This window comes from Piliocolobus tephrosceles, chromosome 15 (genome assembly GCF_002776525.5).
Source record: "Piliocolobus tephrosceles isolate RC106 chromosome 15, ASM277652v3, whole genome shotgun sequence".
NCBI lineage: Eukaryota > Metazoa > Chordata > Mammalia > Primates > Cercopithecidae > Piliocolobus > Piliocolobus tephrosceles.
Window position 1 is genome coordinate 1,753,445 of NC_045448.1, and position 21,417 is coordinate 1,774,861.

The 21,417-nt window shown below is 46.2% G+C and overlaps 1 protein-coding gene across 11 annotated transcripts in view; it reads right to left on the reverse strand.

Annotated features, from left to right (window-relative positions):
• The window catches only part of MYT1L (myelin transcription factor 1 like), a 537,379-nt gene that overhangs the window by 121,249 nt on the left and 394,713 nt on the right, over nucleotides 1-21,417 (reverse strand). For 6 of the 11 annotated variants that reach the window (XM_023192653.3, XM_023192656.1, XM_023192657.2 and 3 more), the window contains exons 10-12: nucleotides 10,404-11,375; nucleotides 5,434-5,568; nucleotides 348-438 (exon numbers count right to left, since the gene is read on the reverse strand). In XM_023192653.3, coding sequence (XP_023048421.1) covers nucleotides 348-438; nucleotides 5,434-5,568; nucleotides 10,404-11,375 — 1,198 coding nt within the window. Of the gene's footprint in view, nucleotides 1-347; nucleotides 439-5,433; nucleotides 5,569-10,397; nucleotides 11,376-21,417 lie in introns of all 11 variants that reach the window. The other 5 variants (XM_023192648.1, XM_023192649.3, XM_023192650.3 and 2 more) reach the window with 1 other exon arrangement.

Below are 21,417 nucleotides of genomic sequence, written 5' to 3' on the forward strand. Positions count from 1 at the left end.
GGGTGCCTGCACTTGGGGAGCACCATGGGGAGCACCATATGGAGCAGGTGCCTGTGTGTGGGGAGCACTATAGGGAGCACATAGGGAGCACTCTGTGGTGGAGCACAGTCCCCCTCCCCGGGAAGGAGGTGGCATGGAAGGCAGCCGGCGCTCCCTCCCACACCAGTGCTGCACGTGGGTGCCTGCACTTGGGGAGCACCATGGGGAGCACCATATGGAGCAGGTGCCTGTGTGTGGGGAGCACCATAGGGAGCACTATGTGGTGGAGCACAGTCCGCCTCCCCGGGAAGGAGGCATAGAGGGCAGCCGGCGCTCCCTCCCACACCAGTGCCGCACGCGTGGCTTACCTTCGGTGGGAGTTCCTGTTGCTGTTGACATGCCCGCGCCCCGTGCAGCCCGGAGTGGGGCACTTGAGGACACTTTCATGCATGGCAAGGACTTGACAGGGAGAGGCAAAGAGAACAGCCAGCGTTAAAACAGAGGCACAGTCAGGACACATGAAAATGCAGTCATTTCACAAAGGCCAGGTCGCTCGTGACAGACAGTCCTACAAACATTTGTGATGGGCATGGTCAGGAAAACACACGTGGGAAGAGAAAGAAGGCTGACTGGACCCCGCGCTAAGGGCCTCACACAGCAGGGGTGCTGGACCCGGGGCTGGGAGTTCAGAGAACACCGAAGCGACTCTTTCCGGATGGGTTAGGGGAGCCAGGGCCTCACAGACATTGCCCATGCAGAAGCAGAGTGTTCATTAGCCAGAGAACAACTCAGAGGCTGCGGATTTTTAAAACACCCCTGTGCTTTGGAAACACACAGCATTATGAATGTGTGGTGGGTAGATGAATACAGAACCACAAACCTTAATTTTAAATAAAATGAATTAAATAATCACGCCTCCTTTAGGAACCTAGTGCTTTATTATTCTTTAAATAGAATGAGCTAGAATAGTAAGCGTTCTGTGTTTTTACCCTGTGAAATTAATAAGCGGGAGAGGCCGCACGGACTCCTCTTGTGGTGCAAGGGTGCTACTGGCCAGCTGGCTGTGGGGAGCTGCTTGAATTTTCCCAGCAGTGGTGTTAGACCTGACTTATTTGTGTCTTCCTTCTTTTCTGGTCCTTCGTGAACGCTCCACTACTCTGGGTTCTGGGGCAAGGTTAGCAGGGACGAAGGGATCCCCACACGGACCCTGTCTGCATGATGCTCTGCTCCTCTGAGCCTGCTGTCTCCAAACTCCAGGGCAATGGGGTGGCGGCTTTCCCTGCCAGCAAGGTTTACCTGAGGCCAGGTGAACATGGAAGGTCTATTCAAAACAGATCTGCCTACCATAGTTACGTAATTGTATTTTCTACACTTTTCCTCCTTCTCTAGAACAACGTCTCTCTTTCCCCTGCAGTCTGCTGGGCACTGAATCCCACGTCCACATGGTGCTGCTGTTATCTGAGTCCACACCCTGCCTTCTTCCTGCTGGGCAGTCCCTTCCGAAGACTCTGCTTTGGTGTTAGCTTTATCACTCCCACAGTTCCTGGCTTGTCCTGGATGTGGTAGGTGCCTAGTAAGTGCCGTCAGAAAAATGAATGACCAAAGTGAGTCCACCTTTGGCTCATCTTGTGCTGGGACCTGGCTGGAGGGGGTCACAGGAGGGCTCCTTTCTGAGAGAATCCAAGCACAGTTCCCTGCCCTCTTCCTCGCCTGTCCCAGAGGAAGAAGTGCTGCTCCTCCCTTTCAGGGAGGCCACTCCAGGAAGCATGTGTGCGGTCCTCCTTCCTGCAGGACATCCATCTACCTACTCCATTCATTCTTTCTTCTTTACCATTTGTCCACCACCATGTGACAACAGCACACAAATGCTTTCCTTCACACAGCTTTCCTCTGACGTGCACTTGCACCTTTCCTTTCCTTTTATGGTAAACTTTTCACACACAGTTTACCCTGGGGATGGCGCACATGGGTCACTCTGACCTGAGGTCCCGATGGCAAATGGACCTTACCCGTCTCCTGCTGCGTGGGGGTGCACACTCCCAGCCTCGCCCCTGAATCGTCCTGAGGTGGACTGCGCTTGCTATCCTTGGTCCACACTCTGCTGCTACTTCATCCATCTCAATCACATTTCTCAAACTTCTGCAGCATGTGCAGCTCCTATGCCTCTCTCCTCTTCTCACATCCGTCTCTTGGGGTCAGCAAGAGGCTTTTACTCAAGAAACCCTGCTGGGCGCAGTGGCTCACACCTGTAATCCCAGCACTTAGGGAGGCTGAGGCAGGTGGATCACGAGGTCAGGAGTTCGAGACCAGCCTGACCAATGTGGTGGAACCCCGTCTCTACTAAAAATGCAAAAATTAGCCAGCCATGTTGGCATGCGCCTGTAATCCCTGCTACTCAGGAGGCTGAGGCAGGAGAATCACTTGAACCCTGGAGGCGGAGGCTGCAGTAAGCCGAGATTGCGCCATTGTACTCTAGCCTGGGCGACAGAGTGAGACTCCGTCTAAAACACACACACACAAAAAAACAAAAAACAAAAACAAAAACACCCTGTGACCCCCCTAGTTCTTCCTCTTGGACCTCTGTGGCACCCCGGGTGTTGCCTTCCTACACGGGGCTTTATCAGAAACACCTTCCTCTCCTGGTTTTCTGTTTCTGATTTTCCTCCACCTGCTCCTGTTTATGTGCTTCATCTTACCATACATTCATGGCCAAACTTCCCATTTATGGGCCCTCCTTCATTCCCGCCTTATGCCTCCTCCCTAAGCAATTCCATTCTCAGTTTCCACAAATGCTGCTCCAAGGACGGTATCCAGGTAGCCACCTCTGCACCTGACCTCCCCAGGCCTCCAGAGCCACCTCCCCAAACCCTATGGAATATCATGCAGCTCCTCCAACTCAAGTGGGAAGAATACAAGTCCCAGTTTCTCCACCAAATGTGGCCCTACTGCTCAGCTTTCTGTACGGATTATCGGCCCTGGCGTCCTTAAGTTCACCAAGGCCACAATCCTTGGCTTCCTCTCGGTCTCCCCTCTTCTCTTAGTCCTCACGTGTGCTGTCCTCCACAGCCCGCCTGCCTATCTCCGGATGTTTTGTGAATCTGCCCCAGCATTTTTATTCCTACCACCACTGTCTTCTTTTACAACAGCCTTTAGAAAATGCTGTGGGTTCCTCACCTCTCACACAGGACAGCTGGAGCATCACTTCAGGGCAGCCCTGGGGACTCTGGGAGTGGTTCTCCCTCCTACCTAGACCATGCTGTGGAGTCTCCACTGTGCAGAGCCCCGGCATCATGCAGAGCCCCAGCCTCATGCCCATGCCCTTCTCTCAGCCGGGCTGGGAGCTCTCTGAGGCCAGTACGGTGTCTTGGGCAATGGCGTGTCCTCAGTGGTCCTGACACGGTGTGCTGCTGGTTTCTTTATGGAATTTAGTTGGACAGAAATGATGATTAGGGGAAACTAGCCCAGAAAAAAATAAAATTAAATTAAAAGCCTTCTATGGATGGAATTCTCTAATCATTTTAGTAAATGCTTGTGGTGTTACAAAGAATTGCACAGGAGCAAAGGCTGAGAAGCCTGCTCTGTATTGTCTGGCATGCACCTGTGCTGCCCGTGGCAGAGCTGAGCCTCCCTGCCTCCGAGAGCGATCTGGCCCTGGGAGGCACCTGCAGCCGGTGTGATGGGCACCTTGCCAGTCCACACTCCCACTTCATTTAGGCCTGTACTGTGAAAACAGGGAGTCAGAAGAATTTCCCATCCATAAAAACGAGCTGATAATCTACCTTGAAGGTGAATATGTAGGTCTTAAAAACACATAAAGAAACTCTTTCTTCTTAAAACACTAGAGCTTCGTCCTCCTGCCTCACTTTACAGATGAGGAAGATGAGGTATAGAGAGCTGCAAAGTGTTGGGTGTCACATCATGCATTCAAATGGAAACCGGAACACCAAACCCAGGTTTCAGAGGAGACAGAGAGGTTTGGAGGTCAGACAGATACGGATTTACATCTTAGTCTGGAGCTTACTTGAGCAAGTTAGTACCTGCTCAGATTTGTTTAACAAGATGTTGCACATCCTCAATTTGCCAGGTATTGGCAAACCTCTGGAAAGAGAGGGTGCCACAGTCTCTGACTCTCATCTTCCTCATCCGAATGAAAGGGCGGGTGTTGCCCTACAGTGTTGATTGGGGATTAGGTGAACTTGTGTTTGCTGTGTGCGAGCTGCGCCCTGGCACCAAGTGTGTGCTGGGTACATGGAAGCTGTTGTCAAACCATGCTGTCTTCCTGCTCATGTAACACACGGGATTGGAGCCACTTGCTCTGATTTGTTTATTTTTACGGCTCTTCAGGCTTGTTCACGAGATGGTTACAAAAAAACACAGGTTTGCTATTTTGAGGAGCCATTTGAAAACCTGGAGCCATAATCGCATCTAAAGATCTCTCACTGGAAAACGTTCAGCAAACACTTCCTAAGTCCCAAATGCTCCTGAGAACATTTCTTTGTGCTGACAGGTTTTGCTCTCAAGTATCTCAAAGTTACCCATTTTAATGGGACAGTCCTCAAAAGGGCCTTGAAGTAATTAACTGGTCATCTTGTCACCTCTCAAGCCATGTTATGACACGTCCCCCACTAGAAACTTGTCTTAGACAGTAAGGGAAACTCTTCCCATGCCATAGACTCAAAACCAGAACCTTAAACTCATACACTAATTTCTGAGAACGTGCCTTTTCCCTGAACCGTCAATTCTAGCTGCAGTATTTAATTTATTGGCATACTTTATGTGCTGAAAGGATAAACAAAAAAGATGTATATCATTTCAATTCTAAAAAAATTTAGTTATATTCATGGATTTATCCCACATGATCAGAACCTAATAAATAAAAGAATGCTTAAGATCAAAACCCAGCTGATTTCAACCTCCTTCCTTATTGAAGAACCTATAGTGTTGAAATGTCGAGACAACTATGACATGAGACAGACTTTACAGGTGAAATGCAATAAAACTTCAGATCTAAATATGCATTTGGATGATGTACAGAAATTCAGATATTTGGGCAAGAAATGTCTGCCTCAAGGCCTCTCTCCTCTGGGATTCCTGGCAGTTTCATAGCGGAAGGGACGTCTTAGAGACCATCAGATTCAATTCTGTGATTATGAGCAAAGATGCCTGGGAGCAACCTGCCAGGGTCACAGAGCAGGTCAGAGCTGAACTCGGGACGAGAACCCAGGCCTGTGCAGGAGCTTTGTTAGGGGTGGTGGGCTTCATGGTGCACCACTCTCCTGGGGCTGTGCCACTGGCACACCCACGAATCCTGGATCAGTTGCCCATCGAGTAGGGGCCTAGTTAAATCAGGTCGCACCGAGCCGTACGATGGAGATGACGTCAGGTAAGAGGGATGACAGAGACAGAGTCATGGGTGTTTGCACCCCCAAGGGTAGCAGTGAGATGTGGACTTACTTTCTGGAGGGACCCTATCTTTGTGCGGGCATCCGGACAGGCTGCGGTGATGTGGGTACAGCCCAGTTACGTGGCCGGTTCCATCACACCCGGGGGTTGGACACTTGCTCTCTTTCTTTTCTGTTCTTGAGGGATCTAAAAGCGACAACAGGTGCCAAGAGAATAAATGTTTACCAATCAAAGACAAATGTGATTATTTCACAATCTGAAGGAACCTTGCTAAAGAAAGAAATAAAGCAGGTGTCAGGGGGACAGGCTGTGACATCAGACTTTTGCTTAGATAGTTCTTTGGTTTTGGGTGACTTTCTTCAACCTCACACAGTATAACCATGAATCATAAAGTATTTTAATTTTTATTCTAAAGAAAAGAAAAGCCTACCCCTCACCTTAACTCTGATTCATTACTTTCCCGTGTGTTACATGATAAGCTGTGTTGCTCAAAGGAATCAACGTAAATCGTGATGAGACAGTGACCTTCTTAGAGAACGAAATTCTGTGCCATCATCATTCAGCAATTTTCTGTGAAATTCAACCAGAGGGTGTCATTCCGTTCAAAACCTCTTTAGCTGAATTTCTTTCTTATTGGGTGCTCTGATCGCATACACTAGAAGCTGCAGGATTTGACTGGCATTGAAATTTGCTCTCCGGAGGTCAGGTGACATTGTTTCGTAGCACACCAGAACTCTCAGAAGGCACTGCAAGCAAATGACCAAAAAGGTGGGAAGCCCACCTGACAGAGGTGACGGGTAACCAACATGTTTCAGAAGCCACGGGAGCAGCCTTTTGTTTTGATTTCTTCGTCTGTACTTGGAACCAGAGAAAGGCTCGTAGAATGCCGTGCATGCATACACAAAATTAAGAAGTAACGGGTTTCTACAGCCCTGTCGGCTTCTCTGCAAGTACCAGTCAAGGGCAAATTAGGGCAGAGCTTTGGTTAAAAAATAAATCCAGTACTAGAGGCCAGAAATGTAATGATACTGTTCACAAACTTATTTTTATATCTGGAATTGACTACAGTTCATAAATATGCAATATAATAACTTCAGAAAATATTTCTAAAGTAAAGCTCAGACCAAACAGTAAATCTAAGTGTGTGAAACACTGTATTTTTAGCCAGTTTTTGAAAACCAGTTGCTCAGATCACCAACAGATGGCGATCATTATTAGTCCAGAAATGCAATAGTTAAATTTTCTTTACGGATTAGTTCTTTTTGATATTCCATGAATCAGGCCAATCATGATTGCTAGAAAGCACATGTTTTACTTCTGGTTAAGAATTCACTTTATATCAATAAAAAGCTGGATTTAGAATTTTTTGAACTTTTACGGACTTTTCATTCATTCGGGTGAACTTGAAATAGACAAAGGACTAGCAGGAGTAGACAAATGTCATCATGTTCATATAAAAACACTCCCTTTTCTTTTTTAGCTAACATCTTATTCTGTATAATGTGCCTCTCCTGTGCTGGAAACTCTTAAGTCAGTACTGGTGTTGAGGGAAATACCATTTGTACAATCATCAGCTACTTTCCTACCATTATTTCAAGAAGAACTTTGAGAACAAATCTAAAATTACGTGGTTGTGGCTTCAGTTTCTAATTACATTACTGGAACTTCTCTCACCTGCAAACAAAATGCCTGGCACCTTATCGCCTTTTCAGTAATTCCATCATAACACTGGCATAAATTACTGTAAATACAAATCACTACAAATATAAAGTAGTAAGTGCACAGTAACAGTTTCAAAAGAAATACTGACAATCATAAACTAGAGATAAGAGATTTTGAACTAGATGTAAATGGCTAGTGGCCGGTGCAAAAAAGTGTAAGGTGTGTTATCTATTATTCATCCTTAAGTGACCCTATTTTATCACGACACTTACGATTACCTAACAAAATATATGACTTCCCAGAGTTCGAAAGTGCTGTGAAATTAAGTAGGGATTTGCATGAGAACATTGTGGCTCCAAAGCGTTTCGGGTTTTGGAAGACGACAAGGGTATAATCTCCTCTCGATGCATGAGGTCCTGGTTGAGGTGGGGTCAGGCATAGGCCTTCACCTTCACCGTTACCTCCCCTTGGTTTCTTTTCTCTTGCAATCTCGAAAGCAAACATACAAGCAAACACAAAATAACCAAGCAAGCAAAGAAACCAACAATTTAACCCAACACCTTGCAACAACTTACAGAAAAAAAAAAAGTGTGCTGTTTAGCCTGCTCCCTTCACTCTGCTGGAGCAGGCGACTGGGTAGAAGACAGAGGAGGTCCATGATCCAGGCCTTTTTACATTAGCTCAAGATTTTGGAAATGTGGCTCATTGATAATTTAAATCAGTTTGAGAAGATTGTGTAGAAATGAGAATACAAGTGTTCTCTCCATATTTAATAAAATAACAGAGTGTCTGAAAATACAGCCTGTTGACATGCTAGTGGTTGCAGGAATTCTCTGTTGGCTGTGTTGGTGAGATAGTACCACAATTTTTATTTTTATTTTATTTATTTATTTCTTTTTTGAGACGGAGTCTCACTCTGTCCCCCAGGCTGGAGTTCAGTGGCACAATTTTGACTCACTGCAAGCTCCGCCTCCCAGGTTCACGCCATTCTCCTGCCGCAGCCTCCCAAGTAGCTGGGACTACAGGCGCCCGCCACCACGCCCAGCTGATTTTTTGTATTTTTAGTAGAGATGGGGTTTCACCGTATTAGCCAGGATGGTCTCGATCTCCTGACCTCGTGATCCGCCCACACTATTTTTTAAGGGAGCCTCTTTGCTCCACTTTGTTGGCCTTGCTTGGCTGTATGTATTTTGTTCTGAATATAACTACAGACATCTTTGAAGGGCATTTGGAATAGTGTGGAAGACACTGACAGATACGGAAATGAGTTTTGGTCAAAGAGGAAGACCTGGAACAGCTGGGAGAGACGGGAGTCAAGGCCTTCTGCTTGCAGGAAAGTCCAAATCTGCAACCCTTCCTCACTTCAGGGAAAAAGCATGTCTCAGTTCCTACTGTTCATTCCCACCTGACCCCCATTTATACAGAGGAAGCAAGCAGTCTGAATTCCATTTTCTTGCAAACAAAACAAAACACAACAAATCAACAACAAAACAAAATGAGTCAAAATTTGCATAAAGCCGCTGAATTTAAAGAGACCAAGAAACCAAAGAAGCCACCGCAACACAGAATTTGCAAATCTCAATCAGCCTTCTCCTTCACACAGCGTACCCTACATGACTTCATGCCAAACTCCATCCTCAGCTCTAGGATCCAGGATTCTAAAACGTAAGCCTAAAATATATTTGTCCAACTGAGCAATCACATGAAAAGAAGACACTGTTTCTTCCCCCAAAATAAAAACGTTTCCTTCCCGTATGATTCTCAAAAATTCAACTAAAAATTTCTAATAATTTTAGCCCATCTTGTTAACAATGATAGCACTATAATTTTAAACATAGATGCTGTGTTCCATAGTCTTTAAAATGCCCAAATCAGGCCTGAAGCCCTACTGAACTAGAGAATCTACTGATTCTCTCTCCTCTAAAAAACAACCCCTTCGCTACATAACAACACTGCAACGGGCAAAGCTTCACCTTGCGACTGAAATGCTGTCCGTGCTCAGGCACCTGCTGAGAGCTCCTGAGCCTCTGGCTAAGGTACCTCTACAGTTTGCATTTGGCTGTAGCGATGCCCAGCTTGCCGCATAAGGTAGGCGCACACATTGAGAGGAGAATACACGTCCGTGCCACAGTGGGAAAAAGTGCAGTTTTTCTGATTGTTTGAAGTTTATACAGCAACTGATTTTCAAGTAAATTCCTGAGCCTCACTATTGGGTTCGCAGTGAGGAAACTCAGGATTCGTCATGAATAGAATGTAGCAAAAAACAGAAAAGGATCTTTCGGGTACTAACATAGAAGGATTTAATGAACTGCCAAATTTATGTTTTAAATTGCTTCTTACTGAGTTCTAAAAGAATATTTGATGGAGATATCCACAAAGTCGAGGTTATGCATGAGGCTGAATTAGAACCTGCCTCATATTGAAAGTGGACACCGTCTTCTTTATAAACATGAAGACGATCATTCAGGTTGGAGATACATATATATACGATCTACTTACATACATATAGTATACATATATATATGTAAAGATAGCCGAATACATTGACATATGCAAACATGTGCCCACGTATTTCATAAAAGAAAACTCAGCTCAAACTATCACATTGGATAGTTTTTGAGTGTTTTATAATAAACTAATATTTGAGAAAAGCGCCGTTTACCTGTTTCCACAATGGAATGGAATCAGTGAGGGGGGAATGAATATCTTAAAGAAATTGCTATTGATCTTAGCTGAGGCCACACCATGCCTTGCATAGCAAATGGTTTCCATTACCTTACTATCTTAAGATAATTAATGTGCAGTCACTGCCCTTATCTTATGTTATTGGTCATTCGGTTACTGTTCAATTTCTATCGGGGTGTTTTCTATGAGGGCAGTTTCATCAATAACTGTCACCTGATGATAGTTTTATAAATCATGATGCCACCTACCCGATCCAATTTATAAAATATGTGCTTTATCTCGGACTGACTAATTGTTACATAAACCCTTGCCACTCAACATAGATTGTGGTTCATTTATAACAGCACAGGCTTACCCTAATATTTTCTATCACGTGATGTGTCTGTGCTTTAACCCTGTCTTCCCAAGGAATGCATTTCCCACTGAAATATCCTACTGTTCATCTGCTCTAATAATATGACGTTGAGCTGCTTTATGTATTTCTCAGACAAATATTTTATTTGCTTGTCAGAAACATAATCACAAAATATCCTTCTGGAATCAACTCTAAGAGTGTGCAGTAGAGACATAATTCAGTGTGAGTCATACTTTAACTGGAGACTACCACCAACATCCTTTACCCTAGCTCCTGTTTTCATGAGGCAACTTACGTTAGGTAGAAATATTACCTTTACCATAGTATGGCTTTTTGACATGGCTGTCACTGGATTTAGGCTTTCTGTCCTCCCCAGGAAGTTGTCTCGGAGACTGGTCCTCGTATGACCTCATACTGTCCCTCCTCCCAGCTTCCATGGCCATCTTCTCCCTCATGGCCTTTGCTCTTTCCGTTTCTAAAGCGATGGCTTTCTCCAGCAGCGTCAGGTTCCCCTTGGTCATGTCGAACACCTCTTCAGACCTGTCCGAATTCACGGAGGTGGTGTCGTCGTCCCGCTCGTGACAGCCGTCCTCCTTGGCACAGCTGGCAAACACTCTCGACCGGGGGCTCAGCTGCTCCTCCAGCCGCATGAGGTTCAGCATGTCGGAGTAGTTTCTGTCCGGTGTCCTTCCTGGGAAGTCCTCTTCGGGCCGGACGTGCTGACGGATGTTCATGTTCTGCTGTGGGTTCCTCTCCTGCGGGTTGGTCTCACTGAGCTTCCTGGCCAGGTCGAAGCACTGATTCCTCAGACACTCCAGGCTGCTCAGACACACCTCCTCATCGCTCTCCTCCACCATCTTTTCCATGAGTCCATTGTTCATGGGCTTCCCCAACATGACGTAATTCATATTTCTGCTATCTTGCTGCGACATGCTGTCTGCATAACTTCTGTCATTCATGTTATCTGAGAGCACAACACCGTGTCCTTGGGCTAATAATTTAAGGGAGTCCACTGTTTCTCTAACAACGTCACTGTCTAAGTCTAAACTCAACTCACTTTTCCGACCCAGGTTTTCGTTTTTGTCACTATCGTCTTCCAGACTGTTGGAGGTATTGCTGTTCATTTCGGATTCAGTCCTGGCCCGGTAGGCTGCGTCCTCGGCGATTTTGCCGAGGTTTAACAACGACTTGGCCACCAGTTCATCGTAATTGTCATATTCGTCATTATTGTTATCATCCTTTTCTGTGTCTTGCATTATTCGAGTATTGTGACAATTCATTTGATGGTCTTCTGCAAAGAAAATAAAAAAGACAAAAAAGAAAAGAAAAGGAAAAAGTGGCTAGAACTGGAAGCTTAGTTGCAACAGCATGGATAGCACGTTACCTGCAAGTCAAACCGTCTATCATCTCATAGAACCGTAAGTCCCATTTGCGGCAGGGTTGAAAAAGTTGACATAAAGAAAACGGATGTTGATAAAAAGCAGAAGGCCATTTAAAATACTTGTTGTGAATTATTAATTTCTTTAATGGATCTTAAGATAAACCAGTGTGGCAAATATGATTTTAAAATATTAATTTTGTATTTTTCATATATTTTAAGAATGACTTATTTTCTCCATTGGCTTGCTTTATCTACAGCCTCGCCAGATGTGTATTAACTGTGCTCCTCACATTACTAGGCTTTCTAAGAGTTCATGAACTTTACTTGTTGCCAATTCTGAAGCAGATGTTTGCAGCAATTGCTTTTAAATGGTCTATTTTCACAGTGGCGTGTAGGCAACACAGAGGACAGCCTCAGGTTCCTGAGAAGTCAGGCAAGGGTGCCGGCTGCATTGGGAGCTCAGAACCATAAGCACACGTTGGGGCTGAATTAAGAGTTCTTTTGAATCCAATACCTTCCAGACAATTTATCATGATACACAGTGAAGCAAAAGAAATTCCACAGTAAAAGTTTAGAAAGTAAATCTGATTCCTCTGACTGTGTCTCCACAGGTTTGAAAGTGAGAGAGAGAGAAAGCGTGCAGCAGCCAAAGGCCTATAAAAGGCGGGGTTGAGGTGAGTTGGTACAACTACTGCACAGTGTTTGACCGCACAGGCAGAGCTGGCACATTCCTCCATCTCACAGCCTCAGGAAAAGCTTGGTGAGCGGGTGTAATGTGTGAGTAAGTGTCATGCTTCATCTCAAAAAAGTGTTTAAAAAAACTCTTTAAAAAAGACCATGTTAAAAATTACATAAAACCCCTATGTTTTATCTCAAACGTATTCTGTTTCACATTCAAAGAGTATCTGGGATTTGCACCTCTAATCACCATGCTAGGTCACTGCTCCTATGTACATTGCAAAATATGAGTAATAATCAAAGGGTTCCTAAATGCATCTGTACCCTTAGATTAGATTTGGTTAACTGCATGCCGTTTTCTCATCTGTTCTTTGGTTTTGTGATAAAAAATCCAGAGTAAGAAGAATGCCTAGTTTATTAATGATTTAAAGAAATGAAGTATATCGACCTCTACAAAATACCAGTTCACTAAAAGCTGAGATGGGGGGCTCTGGTGCTTTCTCTATGGGTTTTATGCAGAAAAGGCTTTTGTTAGTGAAAAAAGACTTGGAGTTCAATATGTCCATAACAGAAAATAATATCTTTGTTATCCCATGCTGAAGGAACAAATATTTAAGATCTGACACACCTTTCTAAACTTCAGCAAATCAAATTTACCTTTTATTAGACATAGAGAATCACTAATTGTGTGAAACAAATACTGCCCTTCTTCTGGATAATTCCATAATTCCTATAACTCATCTTCTTTATTATAAGGATAAAAGTGTTCCCCAAGAGCAGCAAAAAGAGAGAAAATCAAACTAGTGAAAGTAATCGGAAACATTGTGGGAGTATTAATCTCCAACGTACCCCTTGCTATAGCCTAGTGTTTAAGCTTTTAGGACTTGAAGTCAATCCTGTTTTAATGAATATTTGGAAATATAAAAGTCATATTCTCCTCTCAATTTATGCACTTTGTTATATTCATGGGCTGTGATTAGAGAAGTTTCCCCAGAATAACCAAGCTGTGTTACCTCTGCACAATAGGTACGTTTTAACAGCCAGAATCACTATGTCTATGAAGACCCAACCATGAGACGAATGATAAGCTATGATTTGAAAACAAAAAAGCACAGGCCACATGTTGGAGCATTTTGAAAGTTGAATCAAAGAAGACACCATAGTCAAGCAAGACACTATTTTCATGATGATCTCCTACATTTCCTTTATGGAACTCATTGTGTGGTCCTGAAGAATTTGGAAAAGAAGCAAGACCTTGAAAGTGGTGAACAAGAAAAGAAAAAGCCTGTCTAATCCTCTTTGCTGCTTCTAAAGGCACAGAAAGCCTACAGGTGGAACAGGTCCTGGTTCCCATCTTATGAACTTCCTCACCTTCCTACAAATGTGTTATGTACAAGACTGGTCATTCTCCACATTCCAAATCTCAGGATTAGCGTCAATTTGTTTCCCTCTACATTCTCCCTTCAGCAGCACATAGTCAAGAAGCACATCTCACCTTTTTGATAATCAGACATTTATCTGTTTCTCCACTCAATTCATAAGTTACCTTCCCCCAACAAAATTAAAACAAAAATGGACAAGCCTCTTCATGCAGGGTCTTAGCCGTGCTGATGCTTGAAGCTGAGAGCAGCCCGAGGAGAAAGTCCCTGAACTGTCTGGAGGCCGGCAGAACGCAGACCACCTCCGATGCATCTCCAGCTTTATACTCTAACCCCAAGGCACACTGAGGGCACGGTTCATCCTCATACCAGACTGATATGGAGTCAGAAGTTCTACAGCCTGGCGCTCATCATGACTTGTGTGATGCTGATGACCCAAGTCTCCGGGTCTTAATCAGCTCAGTGGGGATCACAACACTTCCTGGCCCTTCGTCAGATCTCCTACAAGAACCATGCCACAGGATGTGCCTCCTAAAGACTGCAGTTTGCTGTCTTATCACTGGCCCCAGAGCCGACTCCTGAGGAGAGCAGCCCGTTGGTAGAAGAAATCTGGAAAAGGCAGTGGAAAGTGTATTGGCATCTGAGCACAGAGCCTGACATGTGCTTCCTCCCTTCTTCGAAGTTCCTCCTGCTCAGTGTCATCCGAGCCTCTCCCAACAGCAGCAAATGTGGGGACGGCGGGTGAAGATGGCATGGGCGGCCTCAAAGCCTGGCAGGTGAATGGAACTTCTTAAGCTACCGGTCTTTAACTCTTTTAAAACATATGTGAAATGAAGTCAACTCCTAATTATGTGGGCTCATGGAGGGGAACAGCCAGTCAATCATCAACAGGCAGGCTCTGAATCCCTGCTGGGCATCAGCCTCGTCTGCAATTCAGTCGTTCGCAGTGAGCTTTTGGGATTCCCTCCCTGGTTGTACACACTCCCTTTCAGGTATGCTTTTCTGAGGCTAATAATGAAATTAGTCACATGATGGGATGGGCTATGGGAACTAGATGAGAATTTTCTGTGCCAGTCTGGGGTTGAAAACATGATGCAAACAATCCACAAAATGAACATTCCAACCTCAAAAATCAGGAGGCCATTTTACTAGGTTTTTTTTTTTTTTTTTTTGAGATGGAGTCTCACTCTGTCATGCACGCTAGAGTGCAGTGGTGCGATCTGAACTCACTGCCACCTTTGCCTCCCGGGTTCAAGCAATTCTCATGCTTCAGCCTGCTGAGTAGCTGGGATTACAGGTGCACACCACCATGTAGAGAGAAGGTTTCGCCACATTGGCCAGGCTGGTCTTGAACTTCTGACCTCAAGTGATCCTCCCACCTCGGCCTCCCAAAGTGCTGTGATTATAGGCATGAGCCACTGCTCCCAGCCTCCATTTTACTAGTTTCTATGTAGTGACTATTGTTCTCTCCAATAGGGAGAATGCATGTGTGATAAAAGAGCCCTTTATCTGGAAATTATTTTAAAGGACAAGTTTATGTTCTAAGTAAAGGCACATATTTAGATGGAGATTTAAAGAGAAGAGCAAAGCATTCTCAGCTCCCTTTTTTGTGGTTTTCTATTTTAAATCTGTCATTCAGCAAAGCCGCACAGCAACGGACTCTGAGCAGGAGCCTCCCGTCAGCGAGGGCCAGCCCGGGGCTGCCCAGCGGGTGGACTCACGGAGTTACCGCACTGGTTTGGAAATCAGAGAAGAGCTGGCCCAACTATTCCAGGTGAAAAAACTGAGCCCAGAAAACAGAGCCCATTCCGTGGTTGATCTCATGTGCCCTTTCTACCTTCCTATCAGCCAATTATTCTACAAACCTAACTTGTGTTGTGTTACACATGAGATCTCAGCTCCCCTGTGAGTGAGCTTTATGAAATGTTTTAGGGCTGAATTTTCTCTCTTTTGAGTCAGGTTGTTATAAACAATTTATGCTCCATAGTTACAATTAGAAAATGAAAACATCTTCGTAAACAAAAGAAATGTGGTTGCTGTGGGCCATTTATCCTCCACTGTCCTCGCTAAGGTCTGGCAGAGTTAGAAATCTGGATTGTAACTTTATATACAAGCCTTGGCTTCTTAGTGGTCTGTCCCTAAGATACACAACTTTTGATTCCTTCAGCATCTAGTCCTGATTGAGCTACCGTTCTTTCTGGTCACTGACACAGGCCCCAGGCAAGCAAACGTACAATGGAATAGAAAACACAGAAGAAGCTGCAGGTGGGGACTGTACTCCAAAGCGAACATCACCCTAGACTTCCCCAGGTCGCAGGAGACCTGGTCTGCAGGTGCACTGCCGTGAGTTTCAAATAATGAAGGACCATTGCTTTCTATGGCATTACAGAGGTGGTGTTTTGTTACATAAATAAATCAATATCAAAATATATCTTGACTTGTAATTACTGAAATATGACAATGTATTCATTCTAATGAAAAGATGATGGTGTTTTAATAGAAATTGCAATGATAAGGGGAAAAAGCCACATAAATCATCTATATATTTCTGTTTGTTTGAGACAGGGTCTGGGTCTGTTGCTCAGGCTGGAGTGCAGTGGCACAATCACAGCTCACTGCAGCCTCATTCCCCCTGGCTCAAGTGGCCTTCCTGCCTCAGCTTTTGAGTAGCTGGGATTACAGTCATGCCTCACCACGCCTGGCTAAATTTTGTGTTTTTTGTAGAGACAGAGTTTCACTGTGTTGCTCAGGGTGGTCTCAAAGCGATCTGCCTGCCTCGGCCTCCCAAAGTGCTAGAATTACAGGTGTGAGCCACTGCACCTGGCCATAAATGTTTCCTATACCACATCCTTCTGTGCAGAGGAAATGAAATTAGTGAGTACAGAACAGTCTGACTCACCTGAGTCTGGTTCCCCTGATGACCCCATGAGAGAGGCACTGGGGCACCTACTTCTCCCTCTGAAGGTGACAATACAGAACCACAGAGGCTGACAGTTTACGCCATCACTCACTGTGAAACGGCAGAGCTGGAGCCACTGAGTTCTGGGTGCAGCACAGCCCTGAACATTCTACAACGCTGCCTCCACTTCCAGAGCAAGCACCCTGCACAGTTCTCACCCCGCGGCCGCCCAGGAGGCACGTTCTACACCAGCCAGACATGCAGCGCTTCACCAGTGGAGAGCAACGCGGCTCCCTTCTGTCTCGCCATTCAGAATGTTTTTGTTCCTATTTTTGCATTTATCTCCTGATTTTTTTTCTCCTTTCAATACTCCACATTGACTTATGGACTGAAGGCTTGGCTGTGTCACCAGCCACTCAGAGCTGTGCTGGAACTGCCAGCTTAGTGAACCTGCCAGTCACCAGGGTCCTGATTAGTGGAGTTTGGGTCCATTCTGATGTGGAAAAGAGATTAGAAAATTAGGACAATCTGGGACTCCAGACTGATATTCAAGAAGGCACTGGGTTTGCCATTCCAGGTGCCTGGGAAGCCCGAGGGATCTGCTTGGGTAGGAGGGCGGGAGACAGTTGAGAGCCAGGATAAGGATGTGGAGGGAGGGAACTGGGGGCGTAGGACAGGCCCGGACCCCCTGACTCTTGTGTGGGCAGGGGCCCCGTGTTTACTGGAGCCCACTTACTGCCCTGGCCAGGACTAGGCGGAGCAGCATGAGCTCATTCCCCTCTCGCTTCAGATGCCCCGGGCACACGCTGAGACACTGCAGCTGAGACACTGTGGTCTCTTTCCTTTCACGAGATGGGAGAAGTCACCTTCCAAGCCCGGGTGGCCTTTAGTCGGGTACCTCTCCTAGGTGCGGGACCAACCTCAGAGTCCCTCAGCTGCCCGCAGCGCAGGATGTGGCCTGGCTCCGGGAACAGCTATTCTCACTGCCAGCACGAGATCCCCGCACCCTCCTCTGTCTCCCTCACCCTCTACTGCCAGTGACAGAGCCCTGCAGTTCCACTCAGGTGAAAGGGGGACCTGGGGGGTGACGTGGCACTGACAGTGGGATGCACGTGTCTTACCCGCCAGGTCACACTGCCCCGGCTCTGCTCTAGACGTCACCATCATGCTTTCCTACTACATCTAACTCAGCAGTGCTGCTGTGTGTCTTATTTCCAGTAGCGTGGGACATTTTCAGAATAGTCTGTCTGTATGCACAGTTTAAACAGTGATTTCTGAGTTAACAGAGGTTAAAATTCTCCCAGCAGAGGCTTGCCCTCACTACTCTTATTCATCTTGAGTACAGATTAACACAGACATTTTTTTCCAGTGCCAGCCATTGTTGTTTTCCTTGAATTTTAGCACTAGATAGAATTATAGAGATCGTGCATTCAAAATTTAATATGTGAAGAAACTTAGGTCCAGGGAGTCGAAATCACCTGCTTGCCATTCATACGCCCTCCACAGAATTGCCACCTTGGTTTTCCTGCATGTCAAGCCTTTCCTCTACCTTTCAAATCTGGTACATATTCAGAGGGTCACAAAGCAGTGTCATCTCAAAGATAATTTTCTGAGACATAGGAAGATCCGTGTTTAGCAGGCATTCATCTGCTTCAGGTTGGAAAGACAGATCTCAGCCTCAGGTCCTGCACGCTCCCTCAGCTGGAGAGACAAGGAGGCCGGCCTGAAGGCGGCTCCACTCAAGAAGAACCCTTCCTCAGACCCCTAATTTGAGTAAGCGCTCAGGAGGGACACAGAACGATAGCTGGGGATGGAACGGAGGGACTGAGGTTTGCGCTAAGTGCTACATGACACATTCCAGATCTCTTCCTAAATACCTGTCACCTGATTGGAGAGCCTACTTCTGGGCGCCCCGATTCTTTCACTGAACTGCTGGAGTGGCATGTCCTCTCAGAGCAGAGCAGAACACCTGCCTCTCAAGGCACCTCGTGGTCCCTGTGGGGCCCCCTCTTCTCTGATAACTCATTTGCCTCTTTTGCTCAATAGATGCAGACACAATCTGATTCTACCTTGATCTCCTTTTTTCTTTCTCTTCTAAACCACAGGGTGTTTTCCTACCATAACCATCTCCCTGCAATCACAAAGCTTCATGTGCTGGTGAGGTACCCACATCAGATCCTCCGTGATGGCAACACGTCTCACCCACGTCCTGCGGGCAGAAGCGTCGGGGCTGCTGGGCATAGGGAGGGCTCAGCGCCGGGCTGCTGGGAGCTGTGAGTACAGGTGAGGAGGTATCTGAATTTTGCTTTCAGATACTGATAAAATACTCAAAGTTGCTCTTAAGAGTTGTTTAAAATGAATATTGTCTGGAATATGATTTCCCTATTGGTTATAAAAATATTTAGGATTGGCACGTTTTTAAACTTTCAGGCTCAAGGGTCCGTGTGCAGGTTTGTTTTATAGGTAAACTCGTGTTGCAGGGGTTTGCTGTACACATTAGTTTTCACCCAGGTCACAAGTACAATTCCCCAGGATTTTTTTTTTTTTAAACAAGGAAAAGTAGAAATACTACATCTTAGTCACCACCTTCCTGCACTGCATACACTCACTAGAGTGGCTGGAGGACCTGTGGTTTATGTGCTGCCCTTCGCCACTGTTTTTTCTCACTTTTGGAGATTGTGCAGGTCCATGGTCCTGTCTGCACGTACCCTGCATGTTGGAAATGGCGTGTCACGGCCTCGGGTCCTGCTGAGACAGCGTCTCACCACTCACCCCTTAGAGAGGAGAAGGGCGGGGCCGGCCTGGGGGAAATCTCGCCTCCCAGCTCGGGCCTTCCCTCTGCTCCTCATCCGCCGTGGCGGACGAAGCAGCAGACACACCTGGAGAGGTTGGTACCAGTGCCCATTGCCGGGCAGGATGCCTCACACGTACTTCGAACACCTCACAGAGCCACGTGGGCACGTCCTCCACCCTCAGCGATGCCCACGTCTGCTGGGCCTTGCACGGTCTGTGTGGTCGCTTCTTGGTTCTCCTGGTTTTGGTGCATTATATGCAAATTACCCAAAATACACTTCCAGCCATTTTGCGTGTGTTGTTCTCTCTATGGTTATTTCTGGGCCTCCGTCTCGTTACCATAAATGTCTGTGCGTCGAGCAGCTCGACCTACTTATCCACCAATAGAAAGGATTCTCTGGACTGAGGTTTGTTTCCCTGTGCCTTTGCATCGGCTGCTGTCTTTTGCTTTCTGTCTCTGTACATCAATCTACTCTATGTAGCAGGGGCAATGCCTTCCTCAACTCCAGGAAAGGAGCGTGTATCACCTCACTCCTGTCCACGCCCTCATTGCAGGGCTCAGGGAACCCAGGAAGGCGCCTGTCTGCCCTTCATGCATACGTGAGGATGCCCCAATAAGTCACGTATTTCTAAAGTCATCTTGGTTCCTGTCACTGCCCGAAGGCCTTCTTGACGACTGAAAGGAAGCATGCAGGCCAGACACTGCCCACACTCTCACGGCCATTGACGGGGTAAGGTGATAGCAGCCTAGAGAGGCACTGACGCAGGTTTTGGAAGATCCCACATAGCTGATTAAGCTGCAACAACACATCTCTTAGAAGAATGATCCTACGCAGGGAATTGAGGCAAGGAGGAAAATGTCTATTTAAGATAGGAGGCATTTATGAAATTCCATGAGCCATGTGTTTACCTGGGTGAGATACTGAGATGCTTAGATACTTTCATCAAACTGAAAATGGCAAAATCTTTGGAGAGGACAATGTAGCACAACCCTTTTATCAGATCCAAGAGAAATGTAATTATCACAATTTTGCACAAGCAAGTTCTGCTGGGCATGGCAGTGGGGGGAGGAGGAGGGAACTGACAGAATAATAGTTATTCATTTAGCAGCTGTTTATTGTCACACTTAGAGATGAACAATGAACCAAAGACACAGCATCCTTGTAGTCATGGCTGTCCCACTGCAGTTGGTGAGAGAGATTAAAATAGAGAGTAAATAAATACCATGATGTCAGATAGTGACGTATGTTCCACGGAAAGTGCAGCAAAATCAAAAGACAATGGACAGTACGTGGGATAGGGGGGTTGGGCAAGTCCTCATTGAGAAGGTGCCACTTGAGCAGAGATCTGAAGAGGTGGGAAAGTGAGCTGTGCCAGGGAGAGTGTTCTGGGGGAGGAGATAGAGGGTGCCAAGGCCCAGGGTTGTGTGCCTGAAGCTCCAGGAGCAGTGGAGCCACGTGCTGGTAGAGTGTGCTGGAGGAGCAGGTGGAGGGAGCGCTGTGAGGTCGAGGCTGGGATATTCCAACGTGGCATCAAGACACAACCCTGAATGCCTTCTGCTGAAGCCAGGGAAGCCTGGGCCAACCACAAGCACAGTCTAAAGGAGAACAAAAGCATCAGCAGGTGGAAGCCACGTGGGCTGTGTCAGTGTGCCTGGGACACTCCCTGGAGGCCCGCGGAGGACCTCTGAGTGACACGCTCTTCACACCTCACACCGCTCTCATCATCTTGTGGATGAAGGGATGGATCTGAGGAGGAGTTCAAGGTCATGTGGCTAGGACACACATCTAGGCATCCAAATCACGCTGCTCTAATGGACAAGGCAGTTTCCACAAGCCCCCCCGGGCTGACAGGGCCCTTTCGCAGAGAATCCAGGTGAGGGTTCAGAGAGCCGCGGAAAGTACCCCAGGTTCCCAGGTGATGGAGAAGACCTGGTCCCTGCGCATCTGTTTCCACTCGGAGGAAGTTCAGTCAGCACAGATTCTAGCCCCAGAGTGGAAGAAAGACCACGCAGGCTGAAGAAAACATAACTTGGGCCAGAAAAAAATGCTGAGGGGTGAGGATGCCTTGGCTTTAAGTTGTTAATGTTGCTTCACTTTGAACAGTGAACAAAACTTATTTTCTGAATTCTTCCGAAGAATGACATGTACTTTCTATAAACTGCCCACCAGCAGAGCAGCACGCATGTGGGACCATGCTTTCA